The sequence below is a fragment of the Esox lucius genome, chromosome 14 (genome assembly GCF_011004845.1).
Source record: "Esox lucius isolate fEsoLuc1 chromosome 14, fEsoLuc1.pri, whole genome shotgun sequence".
NCBI lineage: Eukaryota > Metazoa > Chordata > Actinopteri > Esociformes > Esocidae > Esox > Esox lucius.
The window spans coordinates 30,800,289-30,818,197 of record NC_047582.1 but is presented as its reverse complement, the minus strand read 5'-3'; the positions used below and the strand labels follow the sequence as shown (position 1 = coordinate 30,818,197).

The following is a 17,909-nucleotide window of genomic DNA, read 5'->3' as shown; positions in this document are numbered from 1 at the left end:
TGTCACACCTGATTCAATTAGTCAATCGTCATGCCTTTGACTAATTGAATCAGTTGTGACAGTACTTAGGTTCAAAGCAAAACAGTCAAGAAGGGCCCGGGGAGAGGTTTGGGAACCCCTGGCCTGCAATCACTTCAGGGCACGCAGTGCGGCTTTGTGGGCAAACTGAAATGTCAAGCCAAAGCTTTTCCACTAATAAAAAAAACATACATGCATAGTAATGACACACAATGTCCAATTCTCATGCGTTCTCTGGTTTTCTTCTTGCAGGTTTCCGCTGTGGTGTAAAGTTAACCTGGTACCTCAAAAACCTCTGACAGACCCTCTGATTTGATGGGCAGTGTGAGACTGGACTTATTAGTAAGTCTGAAAGCAGTGCAAGGCTCCCCCCCAACAGTGTGGGGTCACACTGTGAAGTGAGTTTATTGACACAGCACCCCTCATGCTGTAAACAGAAAGGCGGCTGGCCCCAACACACACCCCTGGGGTACGCCCGGCCCCACATGCCTGTGCGCTCAAGCGTCCAGGAGATAGTTTCCCCGCCCCGACCGAGTGTCCGTCGGCACTCAGCCAAGCGGTTAAACCGTGGCCCCGCCCCCGCTAGTCCACTCACCACCCCAACCTCCGTCTTCTCCAGTTCATTACTGTCAGGCAGCAGGCTGCCTAGTCCGAATGATCACTGCAGTCCCTGGGCCAAGCCCTCGCTAGGAGCCTAGGAGAGGGGGTATCCTCACATCCACTTTGAGACAAACCTTCTACTTTATAGGCGGAGGCGACGTCGTCGGGAACGCCGTCACAAACAGTTTCGGCGCCGCGTTTTGCCTGGTGTCTTGCAAGCGAACAGGAGGGCGCCAATCGTGCATTTGCCCGATCGATGTTGTGTTATTGCCACGTGCGTTGCTGCTGTGGCATTTTACACATGCGTCCTCCTGTAACTACAGATCTAAAAAAAAAAAAAGGGCATGTTTTAACCAAAAGGGTCAAACTTAATTTGCAGCTTAACAGTGTAGGGAATCTGTATGGTGTGTATAGAAACCCACTCAGGGGAAGCGTTCACTGATGATGCAATGCAGCATTTACCAAATACCATACACAGGACAACACCCAGCGTGCACAGTCAGAACGACAGCAGGAACACAGTGTTCTGCATATAGAGTAGCGGCCTGAAATTCTTTACAGGAATATAATGTAATTGTGCCGTCATTGTTCTGCCGTGAACAAACACTGATTTGACTTGCTTTTTTTTTTATGTAAGCTGGCAATCAACCCAAAACCTTGCTGCTCAGGAGTGGAGCCACCACTCCAAACAAACTCAAAAACTAATTTGAGTGAAGAAAACAAACGGTGCCAATTACCAAGGTGCAGCTGTAAGTGCTGCATTTCTGAATTGTATGCATTCAACAACAAATATGCAGTGAACCTAAAAAATCTTCAGTCAGCAAAACCAAGACGTATCTCCCCTTAGTCAACAATGGAAATGACTAAAACGTTGCATGAAAACATTCCTGTATCCACAAACAGAAAGACTAGTAAACGGCCCCAAATTACATTGCCGGTGAATCAAAAGTACTAACAAAAACGATTGCGGCACATGCCATGGTTTGCCCAATTTCTCAATGAAGATATAATTATCGTCATTTATAACCATCTTGTTCCAGTGTGGACTTTAGCAGATGTTAAAGTGAAATAGCCATTCTTAACCAATCAGTGACAGTCATTCTGGGATTATGTGAAAGTAGCTTGAAGAATGTTTAGACAGCTGGACTCTGGTGAAAATTCCCACAGGAATGTGTCAAGGGTATGCTCTGCTTCACCACAAAAGACATTGTGGAGTATGACAAATACAAGGTGAGATTGACAACAATGACACTGAACTTTTGTGATCTTGAAAATAGTGATATAGTGATTAAACTATTTGACATAATCATATATAAAATACAAGACAAAAAAACGAACTCAAATAACTGCAACTAAAAACAAATCATGTTACGTTGCATCTGGTTAAATAACCCATTCACTAGGTGAGCTTTCATATTAAGGGGAAGTACTTCGGCATTTGGTTAGACTGTTTGCTCTCTTTCCACAGCTTATACTGTCACCTGAAATCGAAACCAGAGTTGGTTATCTTATTTTGCAACAAAGCATTCTGCAGCCATGCCGCTAAACATACTCTGTAAAAACCGTCACCATAACAAAGTGGACACCATTTTCCACAACGCCATCTGCTTTGTAACCACTGCCCAGTGCAATACTCACCACCGTGTTCTTTACGCTCCAGTTAACTGGCCAACGCTGCACACATGGCGCCAAACTCACCAAACCCCCCCTAGTCAAATCTCCTCTTCACCTCAGCTCACTGGACAGTATCTCCATACCCAATAGAAATATGCGCTCCAACAGATACCTCACACTGGTCATCCCTGAACTCAACACTACCTTTTCAGTTGTCTCCTGCCAATGACCGGAATGAACTGCAAAAGACTCACCTCATATGGGGAACACCCACCTAAGGACCCTATTTATCTTTGCAAGTATCACAACATACGGTGTAATTTAGTGGAGTGATTAATTGGTGTAATTTATCAAAGTGATTTCTGTGTGTTATTTATTGATCTGACCTCTTGCATGTTTATTGTGTTTTTTTTAAATATTTTGTGTAGCTTTGGGTTGTCTTGGCCTGTTATGCCATTGGCCATCATTGCAAGTGGTTTAAGTGGTTCTCAGTTATCTAACCTGGTAAAATAAAGGTGAAATAAATAAATACTAAAAGTTTACTAAAAACATTATTAAAAACACAATTCAGAAGGAAATTAATGAGTAAAAACACTGCCAACTGGACCGAACAAGGATCAGCAGAAACATCTTTTTAGATCAGTAACAGCAATTGAGTTACCAAGGGGCTACCTCTGGGGCCCGGGACTTCCAACACTAGACTCCACAATACTCCAACACTAGACTCCACAATACTCCAACACTGGACTCCACAATACTCCAACACTGGACTCCACAATACTCCAACAATGGACTCCACAACACTCCAAGACTGGACTCCACAACACTCCAAGACAGGACTCCACAACACTCCAAGACTGGACTCCTCAACACTCCAACACTGGACTCCTCAACACTCCAAGACTGGACTCCTCAACATTCCAACACTGAACTCCTCAACACTCCAAGACTGGACTCCTCAACATTCCAACACTGGACTCCATAACACTCCAACACGGGACTCGAGAACACTTGGGACCTTTTCCAACGCATTACATTACTGGGGCAGTGGCAAATGTCATGAATTTTCACACAGGAAATACACCAGAATTCTAACGCATGGAGCACAGTGCTGGATATTTGTTGCCATATTTCTGCATGGCAAAGGACTAATTCCCTTCTTCTAGTGGTGTTCTCCTAAATGCTGATGTTTTGATAGACATTTTTAGCCCAACAGGACACCAATTACAGCCATGTAAGTTATTTCTCACCTGACAGAAACATGAATAAACACACATTAATCAAGTCTAGAAACTTCTGACAGTTAACATGGATGTTCCTCTTGGGGATTTCGGCTGTTTTCAGGACCTTTGTGTCTCAGCCTGAACGAGGAACAAACTATTAGTTTCCTCCAGATGATGCCCATTGACCTGGAAACTTTGCCCGTAGCTTGAAAAGCCTCCATTAACTCATTTGGTAGGAAAGGGCCCCGACATAACGTTAAATGAACTGTGGAATCCACATTAGGTGTACGTCAAATTACGAGAAAATGGGCAATGCATCCATTTTGGATGTACAATTTCACAGATTTGTCTCAAATACTGCTCTTAAAAAAACAACATCCATTTCTGTTCCATTAACCTTGTGGGTAACTGTTCCGTGACAGTTTGATTATTCCCAGCCCAGTTGATCACCAAACCTTTTGCACAGGTTCAGGTCCGGAATAAGGTATTCATTCCCACTTCACCACTTCATCATCATTAGCTAAAGGAATGTGTTCTGTGTGGGGCAACTGCATGTCCTATTATTGCTGAATCCGGTTGTTTGCAAAGAAACGTCAAAATGTCTAACAAAAAAACTATCATTACCAGTTCAACCCAGCAGCATCAAATTCTATTTCGGGCCCACTTAACCAAAAGGCTATTTTAATCAGTGTTTTAAAATATTAACGGGAGCTAGGGTCAGGATTATAAAGCCCTAGTCTGAGTGATAAAACGACCAATCAAATCTCTGATGTGCAGATCAGCATGACAGCTAATACAGATGTGGGGCCAGAGGGGAAACAGACAGACATGAGGACGTGTTCGGATACAGAGATAATAATACACAGAAGGAAGCTGGGATGTAAAACTGTAAATCAAAAATATATAAATCAAATCTGTCATATCTGTCATGGTCAAACAGTTACCCTTTGTTTAGGATACTCAGCTATGGTCGGCTGAAATTCCTGGCCAACGAACCTCTTTCCTTTAACTCGTCTTCCTTTAACTTGTTTGAGCATTGCCAGAAAATAGGGAGGGCAAGATCCCCTTGTAGCTCCACTGGGAAGCAACATGGTTTAGTAGTGGGGGAAAGCTTCAACAGGAAGCCAGTGGAGTGTTTGGCAGAACTGGGTGAACAGGAGCCCAACCCACAGATAGTCCGTCTTTAACGAATGGAGAAATCCTCGCCACATTTAAATTTGGATGACTCCCAGTTGAAGGGGCTTCGAAACAACGCTTGTCTACATGGACTTTAACTAACAGAGAAAAAACTGATTATACACACACACACACAGACATACGCAATCACAAACATATAGAGACATGTGCATTCACACATTCAAACGCACACACAAGCAATTGAAAACACACACACACACACACACACATATAAATGTACACTCCCAATGGCATGCAGACATGGTCGCCTGGGTGCAGTGCAGATGAGCAGAAGACAGCGCACCCTAATTACTTATGCGTGCTGAGTACGCAGAAAAATGGAGCAGGAGGATTCCCCGATGCCATCCGTGAGCCTCCCGGCTGCCCCACACACGCCTCTGACAGGGCTTCCCTCTGCTCCATATGCTGCAGTGAAACCGCAGCCGCTAGAGACAAAGGAACTCCCAGGTGACACGCGCGCGAGCGCACACACACACACACACAGAGGACTGAAGCCGACGTTGTGCTCATGATGCTGTTCACCAATGGCAGTTCATGTGACGAAAACAGACATTTATAACATCTCCAAGTCTCGCCGAGGTACAGTGTGGCGCAGTGCTGGACATAGAGCGGTTAATACGAATTCCCACGAATGTCAGAATGTTACACGGCCTTTAACTTATTGGTGGACCAGTCAGGTGAACGAGGATTACAAATAAAAGAGAGATTCACTCATTTTGAATGTTTTACAGTTTTTCCAGGCATCTCCGATTGATTCTCTGTTTTCATGGTACTGCACTATTGCTGTTTATGTTGGTCGGAGATGACGCTGGAATACAAAATGGGTGAATCTTCCCTTTAGCACGTATGATGTTCATCACGCTAAGCAATGACTGCATGTGTCTTGTACATCCAGATGAACATAAGACAGTGGATTTTGACGAATGTGAAATAGCAACATTTCCATTAGATTACAGGTTCACTGAGATGTGACGTGCACTGTGCCTTCGGTCGCGCTCGGGATCCGCGCATCGGAAAGCAGTCGTCACCACTGACAGCCAAGCACCGTACTCGGAGGATGTTACAAGGGTGTAACATCTACAGTCCTGCACGTTTGGCACGGCTCTGCCTCCCCGGGCCGGCTGCTGTGCGTGTGTCTGCCAGCTTGGGTCATGTTTTATGTCGGGGGTACTTTTGAAAACAAAAAGCCAAGTCGTCTTTGACCGTACATGAGGTGCAGCTGCTGAGGGGTGTGCCGGAGCTAATACAAATTCCACCCGAGGTCAGGAGGTTTACCTCCCAGTCAGATTACTGCTCCGGCACTCCAGCTCCGGGAGATGTTGCTGGGCGATACACCGTACGCCACAACTCTCCTCGTTTCCCCATTGTTAGCCGGTGATCGTCCTGGTTACAGGTCTGAGGGTTCCTCCACCGGAAATCGCACGTGATTTGTTTCCGCAAAGTGTGTTTGTGTGAATCTGAGAGTACGTCCCATGTTCAGTGCGGAAGACAAAGCCTCTCTCTCTCTCTCAGGCTACACGCCCCATTCTAAATTGTTGGCATCCATAGCTGAAGGAACCTCAAACTGGGCTTTGGAGCCCAGCTGTAGGAGTTGTCTGTTGCGGGACGCGTGCCAGGGGTGGACAAGTGTCTCCTCAGGGATCTCTGGAGGGTGTACAGTGGGCCTCGTTTTATTGTGTTCAGCTTCGCCCAAAAGTACAAAACATCCTTTCTCTCGCTCCGAACCGTTTGTGTGAACTTTGATAGCGTAGCGGCTTCCAATGGGTCTGTGTGCTCTCTTTGACAAGTCCAGTCAGTGGTGATGTCCTGAGGAGGTTTTAATAGAGTTCCCAGTGGCACAAGCTGAACTAGCTGTCAGCACCTAGAGTAGGAAGGTCATCTGGATGAGGGAAGTGTTTTAGGATCAAGGAATTGAAAATAATCTGGTTGAAAATGGAATCTACCCAGGGCCTTCTAAGTAGTTGGTTTACATGGGCATGTTTTCTTAGCATGTTAGAGCGAATAGACCACATTTACTGTTCTAGCATCTTTTTACAAGACACATAGACTGCCTTCACTAAAATACCTCATACACCCCTCAAAAATAGAAAGATATAAAACACAAATTGACCTTAAGTACAGTGTGGTCAATAAATATTTGGACATTGACACTATACTCCAGAACATTGGATTTGTCAGATATAATTTCTGGGTATTTCCTCTGTATCGAATGAACCATTTAGAAATGGCACCATGTTTTGCACATAGTCCCCCCCATTTTAGAGCACCGAAAGGATTTGGACTTCACAGCTCTCTCCTATTAGGTAGGTGTGTTTGTTTGCATCATAAGTCTATACTTTGCATTTGGAGTGAGTTACTGAGGACCAAAGAAGTGTCAATGTTAGTCAAGCTGGTCATCATGATGCAGATGAGTCAGAAATAAATGATCTGAGATGTACAGTGAGGGGGAAAAAGTATTTGATCCCCTGCTGATTTTGTACGTTTGTCCACTGACAAAGAAATTATCAGTCTATAATTTTAATGGTAGGTTTATTTGGACAGTGAGAGACAAGATAACAACAACAAAATCCAGAAAATGCATGTAAAAAAAGAAAATGAATTGATTTGCATTTTAATGAGTGAAATAAGTATTCGACCCCTCTGCAAAACATGACATAGTACTTGGTGGCAAAACCCTTGTGGGCAATCACAGAGGTCAGACGTTTCTTGTAGTTGGCCACCAGGTTTGCACACATCTCAGGAGGGATTTTGTCCCACTCCTCTTTGCAGATCTTCTCCAAGTCATTAAGGTTTCGAGGCTGATGTTTGGCAACTCAAACCTTCAGCTCCCTCCACAGATTTTCTATGGGATTAAGGTCTGGAGACTGGCTAGGCCACTCCAGGACCTTAATGTGCTTCTTCTTGAGCCACTCCTTTGTTGCCTTGGCCGTGTGTTTTGGGTCATTGTCATGCTGGATTACCCATCCAAGACCCATTTTCAATGCCCTGGCTGAGGGAAGGAGTTTCTCACCCAAGATTTGATGGTACATGGCCCTGTCCATCGTCCCTTTGATGCGGTTGAAGTTGTCCTTTCCCCTTAGCAGAAAAACACCCCCAAACCATAATGTTTCCACCTCCATGTTTGACGGTGGAAAAATCTGGTCCACTAAAATGGAGAAAGGGCTGTGTATAAAAAGGGCTGTAATTCCTACACGGTTAACGTATTACAGATAAAGTATTATAGATATAGAAAATGTCTGCACTTAGTCAATGTTTCATTTCAAATCCAATGCGCTGGAGTACAGAGCCAAAACAACTAAACTTGTGTCACTGTCCAAATACTTACGGACTGCACTGCATATGCCTGATATGAAATGGCACACAGTGGAAAGGTAGTATTAAAAAAGGCCCATTCAGAAATGGCCCAACCAAAACAGTTGAGCATGGTATTAAATATTATTAATCCCAAAGTGCATTGTTTTATGTGATTTCAGCATGAAAAAGGACAGCATTTTTTCTTTGTATGCCCTGAAATATAAACATTACATAACCAGGCAAAGACAGGACTCATCAGGGGATCAAAATAGTTCAGCGCTTGTTATATAATATGGCTACCAATTACCAGCCCAGAAGTATGTCCTGAACCAATTTTAGCTTGAAAAGTTTTTCTTTGTTGCATTCACAGATACAACAAATGTAGAATCTTAATTTGATCGCCCCATTGCATGAGAAAAAACCCTCCTGAACTTGGTAACTTCCACTTTCAAATATAGCACTTCATTTTCTCTCATAAAAATAAATACGACAATTTGTAATCCACATAATTCCTGCAGCATGATTCATTTCCTGCTGTAGCGAAGCGTCTTAAATTAAATCATACTTCTACAATTACTACAGTGCAGTTCTTCTGGGTCTTATTTGGCAAATAATAAGACTTGTTTGTTCACATTGCTATTTGGGCTATCTGGAGCCATGTCAGTGGAAAGGTGACTATGCAGAACATCGTCCAAGTCAAAGAAACGTCACAGGATTATAAGAGGCACAGCCTCGCTCTGGGTGTTTTTATGGATGAATGCTGTTGTAAGGAAAGTCCAGCACGAGAAAAACGTTAACATGTCGTTTATTCAACAGAGATCACCGGCTCACTGACATTTCGCGATGAGTTAAGGCTAGTAGGGTACAGATTTTGCTGACTTTGCTTTTCATGATCTCATTTTGCCATTTGAAAGACAACAATTTGGTGTTCACATCAGAAATAATTTATATCGCTGTTAGCAGTCCATACACAATGATGGGACTATAATACAAATCATTTGGTCATCACGGTCTTAAGGGTAATACATTGTATCTCTACGGTATACAACTCTTTTACAACCGTGGTACTGTATACAACTCTTTTACAACTGTGGTACTGTATACAACTCTTCTACAACCGTGGTACTGTATACAACTCTTTTACAACCGTGGTACTGTATACAACTCTTTTACAACTGTGGTACTGTATACAACTCTTTTACAACCAAGGTACTGTATACAACTCTTTTACAACCGTGGTACTGTATACAACTCTTTTACAACCGTGGTACTGTATACAACTCTTTTACAACTGTGGTACTGTAAACAACTATTTTACAACCGTGGTACTGTATACAACTCTTTTACAACCATTGTAGGCAATAAAATAATACTAAACAGTTGTAACTAATTACTTCATAAAATTCCTTCAAAATACCTTGAGGTAATGAGACTGACTTATCCTGTTGGAAAACTAAATCAGTTTTGTGTACTGATCATTATCTCTGACATTTAAAAATATCATCCATTCTTATCTGCTGCAATTGTTTTTTTTTATTATAGAATGAGTGAAAAATTACATTTTGTTGGCCAGGGAATAGTTTACAACCCCACATAATTCAAAGCCTGCTTTATTTCATCCATGTTTTGCTTTTAAAGTAATTGAATCCTGATTCATATTAAGGACAACAAACAACAGTTAAGTAGCCGTTTCCGTTTCCAAGACAGCCGTGTTCCAACGTTGCAGAGGTCAATGAGCACCTGGCCATTCATCAATCGACAACACTGATAGTCTTTTGCTTCAACTTTTAATGGAAGGTTTAATTGGGATTGGACTGTCAAATGTGGAACAACCTCCCTTCTGAGCCATGCTTTGCTGTGTAAATGCGGAATTATGGGATAATCTGTCGAGAACAGAGGATTATCTTTCTCCCTCTCTCTATCTAACCTGTCAATGATACACTATGGCCCTCGGTATAATGCCACATTTTAGTGGAGTCCAAATGCCTACTTTCACAACCTGAAACAGGCCAGACTGATCAAGTAAAAAAAAAAAAAAAACTCTACCTCTCTCTCACTCTCTCACTCTCTCACACACAAAACACAGAAGGTCTTGCTACAGAATCTCTCAACATTTTACGATTTTTCTTGTACTCCATTATTTGATAAGCAGCCCTTGGAAAAACATGGTTGCAGCGGTCTACGGTTATGCACTTCAAAAAAAGAAAATTTGCTTTTCCTTATTAACTTGGGATTTCCAATGACTTTGTGGGTCAGCGATAATATTTACCCCAACAAAACAATGCGATCATTATTTCAGCTTTACCGACTATCTAATAATCTGGCACAATCAACTGTTGTATTACAACAATGGCTTAGGTGCTGGCAGTCTTTCCTAGAATGCAGCATAGCTTCCGAACCACTAACACTTCCCTCCAACATTCCGAGAGTTATATTCTACAGTCTGGGAAGGAGTATGCCACACAATGATTTAACAAATTGTTCTGTCTTTAAGAAAACTCCTCTTGCTTTCAGCCAGCACAGGTCTACTGTAAACCAATGTCTGCCCCTGTTACCAGGTGTGTTACCTTCCTGAACAGGGACTCATGCAGCTCAGTCTTTAACATCAGTGCAGGGTAGTTGGCCTCACATGGGAATCGAACCTATACTCCTGGCATTGAACACATCATGCTCTACCAAATGGTCAACACAGGACAGTCTCCACTAGGTTGCAATGTCGGTAGCCAAGGAGCATTTCATGGATCTGACCACAGGTATGTCATTCTTTAACGATGTGGTTGACAGAAACAAACGATACGTCTTGCAATTCCACAGGGAATTGTTCCAGACATTATTCTTTGCTGCTGATAAACTAGACTTGATTGTTCATGGACGTACATATGCTAACACATGACGAGAATACATGGGGAATGCTAAACTTTTGGCACGGGAAATGACAACAAAAAGTATATTTTGCGATACACAGTCAAAAATATTACTGTAATTCACAACACATTACCGAGTAGTAACAGAGCAATATAATTTACATACATTATCTCATTTATTTATTTATTTTTACAGACACCTCTCCAAATCACTAGCCCAATGTCACGTCAGAAGTTGGAACACATGGTTGCTTCATCAAATTCTGCTTCCCTGACTAACTCATTTTCTACTCTGAGCCAACGCTGTTCCTTCTGTCCAGGCTGGACCCCAACGTCAGTAGAGCAGAACCTGCCCTCAGGCTGAGAAGGACATAGACATCTGGCCCTTTAAGAGACGATACCACCTCAAGCCTCTGAAAGTGATGGGTTCAAGGCACCTTTTGACCTGAGCTAGGATGTGTAACTAGGCTGAACCACACTGACTTTTAAGGCACAATTTGCAATAGTTTTTTAACCAATCAGTAGCCTCAATAGATTTTCAGTAGGGGCCATCGGGGCTGGAAAAATAAAACCACTGAGGTTCACAGATGGTGCTAAGTAACATATTGTTAATGTGTAATTAATCCACAGCAGTGTCCTTGAGTGTACATTCAACAACCCAGTAGCCCAGAGGTCCACACAACCCTCTCTTACACAGAAGTTCACCCCCATGTATCGCACTCTGCTGTTGGACAGACTGCTGCTGTCCAGGCTACGGTTTCCCTAAACTAGCGCTTCCCAACTGAGATGCGCCTCTCCAGCACTACAAAAACAATATTGGAGCCACTGGCCTAAGTTATCACATATCCAGTCTTTACACATTGTGTAAGGCCGCCGACATTCAACCGATCGAACCCGTGTTTGGCATTGGTGAAAGTCAAATTCTTCAATCAGTAGCCTATAAATAAACCCTGCTCCTCAGTGACGGCTTCTTCATACTGTATAAACAATCTTCAGGTGGCTCTATGATAGGAAAGGTCCGTATTAAAGGTACCAGCCACAAGTTAGAGCATCTGACCATTAACCGAATGATTGAATCCCCAAGCCAACAAAAGGGAAAGCCTGTCCTTCTGTCTCTGACCAAGGCAGTTAATTTGAATTGCTCCCAGGTCATTGCAGTAAATAAAATGTGTCAACTTACATGGTAACAACAAAATACAAATCTAGGCCACAACGCATCGCAGTCACAATATTTTGTTGACTTCCCTCTCCACTCCAATAAGTCAGAACAAACTGAGGACTTGAAAGGAATATTTCAGACAACGACATTGCATACATTCAAGCAATTGTACTGAGACTGGCTGAGGGGAAACAAAAACTCATTCATCTCATGAACAACCAAAGCTCCTTAGCATTAACTGTGTCCATAGTCCATGGGGCAGTAGCCTACTTGGAAATGCAGGATTTGATGCGGTGGCAGAGACTGATGCCAAATCCAACAAAACGAATATATCAGTTTACCTAGTGTAACCCAAACCCTGCGAACTGGAGAGTAGCGCAGAGCTGCCTCAATGAGTGCCAGGGGACCAATTATGATCAACTGCTTGCTCAGGGACAGAACTATGTTTTTTACTAATCAGATGCTCTAACCACTAGGAGACCTGCCGGCCCTGAACATCCCAAGTGTCTGTGGATTTAGACAAAAACATTTCAATAAGAAGGACGTTTCACGTATGAGACCATGGACCAGCATCGGTTAGTAAATCCATCTGTCACCCGTTACATCCCTGATGATAAAACCCACCAGACATCCCTGATGTTAAAACCCATCATACATCCCTGATGTTAAAACCCATCATCCATCCCTGATGTTAAAACCCACCAGACATCCCTGATGTTAAAACCCACCAGACATCCCTGATGTTAAAACCCACCAGACAGCCCTGATGATAAAACCCACCAAACATCCCTGATGTTAAAACCCATCATCCATCCCTGATGTTAAAACCCACCAGACATCCCTGATGTTAAAACCCACCAGACATCCCTGATGATAAAACCCACCAGACATCCCTGATGTTAAAACCCATCATCCATCCCTGATGTTAAAACCCATCATCCATCCCTGATGTTAAAACCCACCAGACATCCCTGATGTTAAAACCCATCATACATCCCTGATGTTAAAACCCACCAGACATCCCTGATGTTAAAACCCACCAGACATCCCTGATGTTAAAACCCATCATCCATCCCTGATGTTAAAACCCATCATCCATCCCTGATGTTAAAACCCACCAGACATCCCTGATGTTAAAACCCATCATCCATCCCTGATGTTAAAACCCATCATCCATCCCTGATGTTAAAACCCACCAGACATCCCTGATGTTAAAACCCACCAGACATCCCTGATGTTAAAACCCACCAGACATCCCTGATGATAAAACCCACCAGACATCCCTGATGTTAAAACCCACCAGACATCCCTGATGATAAAACCCACCAGACATCCCTGATGTTAAAACCCACCAGACATCCCTGATGTTAAAACCCACCAGACATCCCTGATGATAAAACCCACCAGACATCCCTGATGTTAAAACCCACCAGACATCCCTGATGATAAAACCCACCAGACATCCCTGATGTTAAAACCCATCATCCATCCCTGATGTTAAAACCCACCAGACATCCCTGATGTTAGAACCCACCATACATCCCTGATGTTAGAACCCATCATCCATCCCTGATGTTAAAACCCATCATCCATCCCTGATGTTAGAACCCATCATACATCCCTGATGTTAGAACCCATCATCCATCCCTGATGTTAAAACCCATCGGACAAAAGGCAACTTGACAAATTTGTCCGTTGAACAGCGAATTTGTATACTTGCTTAGTGCCACAGAGCAATTAGTCTGGTCTAATTGCAATTTCACACCCACCCTCATTCAAGTGGTGAACAGACAATGCACAAGTACAAGCATTACATTTTGTCATCCTGATAAGTGTGTTGAAACAGAGGACATCCACTGGAACGTGTATAAGGAGACGACCCCCCCCCTCCCCCATTCAGTTATGACAGAAGGATGTCCCTTGATAGATGTCGGGTCTTTCACGGGCCCTGGATGACACTGCGTCCCCAATAGCCACTGTTCTATGAATTCTCTACCGGGGGGGATTTGGGCAACGGTAATCCGTGTGGATCCGATGGCATTAGCGCATGTTCCCCTGTGGTTACGCTACCAACCGAAATGGATTATAAATTCCCTTGACTCTTGGATGCTAGTCATTCCCCTCTGGAATGTATAACAACATAGCCTATGCGGTGTCAGAATGAATAAAATATGGGATGTGTAATAGGTCTGGCTGAATGAGTATAGGGAATTTTTTGGTGTTTCTAACACAGCTGTCATTTCACTGCATGCGCACTGGTTGCAGTCAGGCGTAACTGAGAATGACTGATCACGTGATTGTCCTCTTCCATATACTATAAACATCAATTAAAATCTAGGTGCTTAAAAAAAAAAATACTCAGATTATGCGGTTTACTGCTACAGTACAAGGTCCACGTAGCTAGGCCCACCTGCGGTTTTCTCCAGTTTACCACCCCGGGCGATAATTTAGTAACTGAAGCAGGAATTCCCTGTCAATCGCCATTCAGCACCACCCTACGTAGAGAGCTCCCGCAGGTAGCCTATCATGGCCCGGAATAACGGATGCCTCTACTGGGTCACGCCGCCCACGGTTCGCTGATTTAGTCTAAAAGCACATTTACGCTTACACTGTGACCTGAGCCATTTTGTGCATTACGTTGTTTGGCTACATTCCAGCATTTCGTTCACTTCCCCCTTGAGTTGGTGTGTTATCCCCAATTCCCCCCTGAGTAAAATGTATGGCCACCACTGGGCTGTCAATCTGCTGAATCCTAAAACAGTGTTGTCGTGAATGAAGAGAAACGACATATGGGACACAAATAATATTTTCCAGGTATGTCTTCGCCTAAGGGACCGGAAAAAGTTCAAAATTAGTAGCCGGGAGTGGACTATAACCAGGCACTTACCACATTTTTGGCAGAGCACTTTGCTGACATCCTTTCTCACAGCTCTCCGGGTCTCGACAGGTGGGAAAACTGCCTGGAACACTGAGGTGTCATTTGTGGGATCCATAAAAAACATGTATCTTGTGTCTTTAGTCAACGCCAAACAGTTATCACCTCGGTTCCAGACAATTGAAACAATAGAATCCTTCTCGAGCCCCCCCGCTTTTATTTCCCACACTTGATGGACCCTTATCATAACCCGGAGGGGTTCCGATATAGACGTCCTGTTTCGAACAGACAAATCAACTTCTCCTTCCACTCTCTGGACAGCGCTCGCGTTCCGTATCCCCCCAGCTCTGAGATCGAGATGCTTTTCCCGCTCTTGTCGGTTGATATCACTCTTGCGCCCCTCTTCCTGCAGCTTTCCCTCAAACACAACTCTCGACCGGTGCACCAACTCCTGCAGCGGAGCCACGGGAGAGGGGTTACAAGTCAGCCCACAGAGCCCTCCGTGCGGAGAGATGGAAAACGATGCAAAAATTCCACAAACAACCGAAATTGTGAATGAACTCTGTCCAGTCACAAGGCGTTTCCTCATCGTGGCGGTGGCAAGAATCAACGGCTGAATTAGACGCGCAGGTGAGAAATTAATGTTCGACTAAGCTGTGATGGTTAAAGCAATCTGTGAGCCATCTGAAGACCGCAGTTGCTGCTACGGTAGGCGACTAGATGAGAGGGGCGGAGTTGGTAATGGGAACGTTGCTCACTGTGCCATGTGTAAGGATTTCCTCCCTTGACATCAGTTTTTCGCTGTTAGTGCATTTGGTATGCGTGACTTGCACGTACCCAATCGAAAGAGGATGAAATCAGCAGGTGGTGATTTTGCTTTGTCTTTATTGGAAGTTAATGTGCTTGATTAGATTTTTTTTTCTTCTGCTCTAATAGTCCAATTTATATGCGATTTTTAAATTATAAAATGTTTCCATGCATATAAGCATTTCCGTTAATATGCTTTCATGCATCTTAATAACGTGACAACAAACTCAGATGAAAAGGATACAATATCCTCAAAGCACCTCAAACAGTGATGAAGAAAAAAATTATATCAATCTGCACTCAAATCTCGTAGTTTGTTTGTTTTACTGTAAAATACTAAATATAAAATCAACAAGATACGAATTCCCATATCAGCAACAACAAAACGGCTGCGTGTAAAAAAAAGAATATTTGGACACAACCCAATGCAGTCTGAACCCGGATTACATGGTGTGAACTCAGGACTGGTGAACTATCCAAACTCAGAATCTTGTTGAGAATATAAGCCAAAAGGGGATTTAAAGTCATTAGCCTCCAAATGTCTTGCTGTTTTTCTGCTCATATTACAGTTTCAGCCCAAGCGAGAAATGAGTTCAATCAAAAAGCTTACTCCATTATGCGATTCGCACGCCAGCACCCAGGTGATTTGCCTCACAGTTACTGGGATCAATTGCCTCCTCCAGGACATAATTATGCTTTAGTGGTCGGGCCTTTTGCGGAAGGGCCTGCTGGCGAAATCCGTGAGCAACACCTGCGGGGGTATTTCCACAGAGTCCTGTAGGACACACTGCACACAGCCTCTCCACTCGACCGGCTAGGCTCATTCCTTGGCATGACAGCCCAAGCCCTGTAACACAGATCCCAGCCACAACAGGCCCGGTCTGGGCAGCTGCACATGAGAGGGGTGCCTATCGCCTGGCGTCCAGTCTGCCGGGAGCCTGGCTTCCACCTGCTTGAGAGCCGTAGCCCAGCTACTTAACCCACCCTGGCCCGCTGAATTGATCTGGCACGTCCCATCGTAGGCACATATGACACGCCGAGCACAGCTGTCTCCTTCCTCCACACAAGTCGCTGCTTATCCGTCTCTTCCACAAACACGCACGGCGAGATATGGTAAACGGGCAGAATACGCGAAGATTTGTGTCCAAGTTAAACGTCTATCCGGGTATATGTGCCGGTTTGATCTGATGGATGCGTGTTTCATTATGAAATGAATCAACCTGAATTGAAAGCCAATGGCCAAAAGGAGCAACGCTGCCAAAACCCACATCACTACGGGTCTGTCCCAAATGCCAAACTGTTCTTTCATGTCATGCATGCAAAGGTAGTGGCCTAGGTGGGGAATATGGCGCTATTTAGGACACGCACCCACCCAAACCAGAGCTCCAGGCCTCGTCTCTCCTCCCGACAGATTGTCAACGAATAGGTGTCATAAATACCACTTACACGGCATCTAAAATGAAATTTCTCTTCAACCGCATTTTCAGAGCCAAGCCTTTTTCTGGAATAGCGTTGATCTAAATCAAGTACGTTCTGTTTAATATGTAACCTACCAACAATTCATGTTTAGGATTTAGATTGGACAGAGGACCCAGTGTAAATCATGGGTGTACATCTCAGTTTCCCCCGTGGGACACTTGGGTCTTAACCTTTTAAAAACAAAAACAGTAATTTCTCTCTAGATTTTTTAACTTTTGATGACCTCCTACTGCCTTTCCTTGGTTTCGATAAATCGTCTTCAGATGGAAAGAGAGGTGAAAATGTAAACTGGGATTGACACATGAAGTAACTGCTACAGCTGATAATACACTGACTTCTATTTTTGTGTGTCTGTTTCGATTCAAATTTTTATAAGTTTAACCTAAATAATAATAAGAAATAATCACAGAATGCAGTACTGTAGATAAGGTAGATTACTGGTTTGTTTATGTTGATGTCCCCTCAGGAATTGCCTGTGAATAATCCTGAAGAAAAAAGCCTAGTAGGCTACAGTCCTTTAATCAATACCAAATTAGGTTAAGTAGCTACCCTGCTAGAACACGCACAGTATTTTTCCCTAAGAGTAGGTTACGTTTGCTCACTACCGAAAGCGTTATTGAATGCCGGTGTTGTGTGGGTGTGTGTGTCCGTGTGTGTGCGCGCATTTGGTTCGGGGGCAGTTGTCCGCTTCTGAGAGACCCTGTTTTGTTTATTGCGGGGCTGTTCATTTCCTTGCCACGTCACCAACTGAGAGTCAAATTGAATCGCTTTCATTCACG

The 17,909-nt window shown here is 43.6% G+C and overlaps 1 protein-coding gene across 5 annotated transcripts in view; it reads right to left on the bottom strand.

Annotated features, from left to right (window-relative positions):
• Positions 1 to 15,555, bottom strand: part of nrg1 (neuregulin 1) — a 93,953-nt gene extending 78,398 nt beyond the window's left edge. For 3 of the 5 annotated variants that reach the window (XM_020053658.2, XM_020053657.2, XM_020053659.2), the window contains exon 1: positions 14,857 to 15,555. In XM_020053658.2, the coding sequence (XP_019909217.2) occupies positions 14,857 to 15,433 (577 nt within the window). In that variant the 5' untranslated portion in view covers positions 15,434 to 15,555. The remainder of the gene's footprint in view (positions 1 to 14,856) is intronic. The other 2 variants (XM_020053660.3, XM_034297087.1) reach the window with 2 other exon arrangements.
• Positions 15,556 to 17,909: the final 2,354 nt, after the last annotated feature.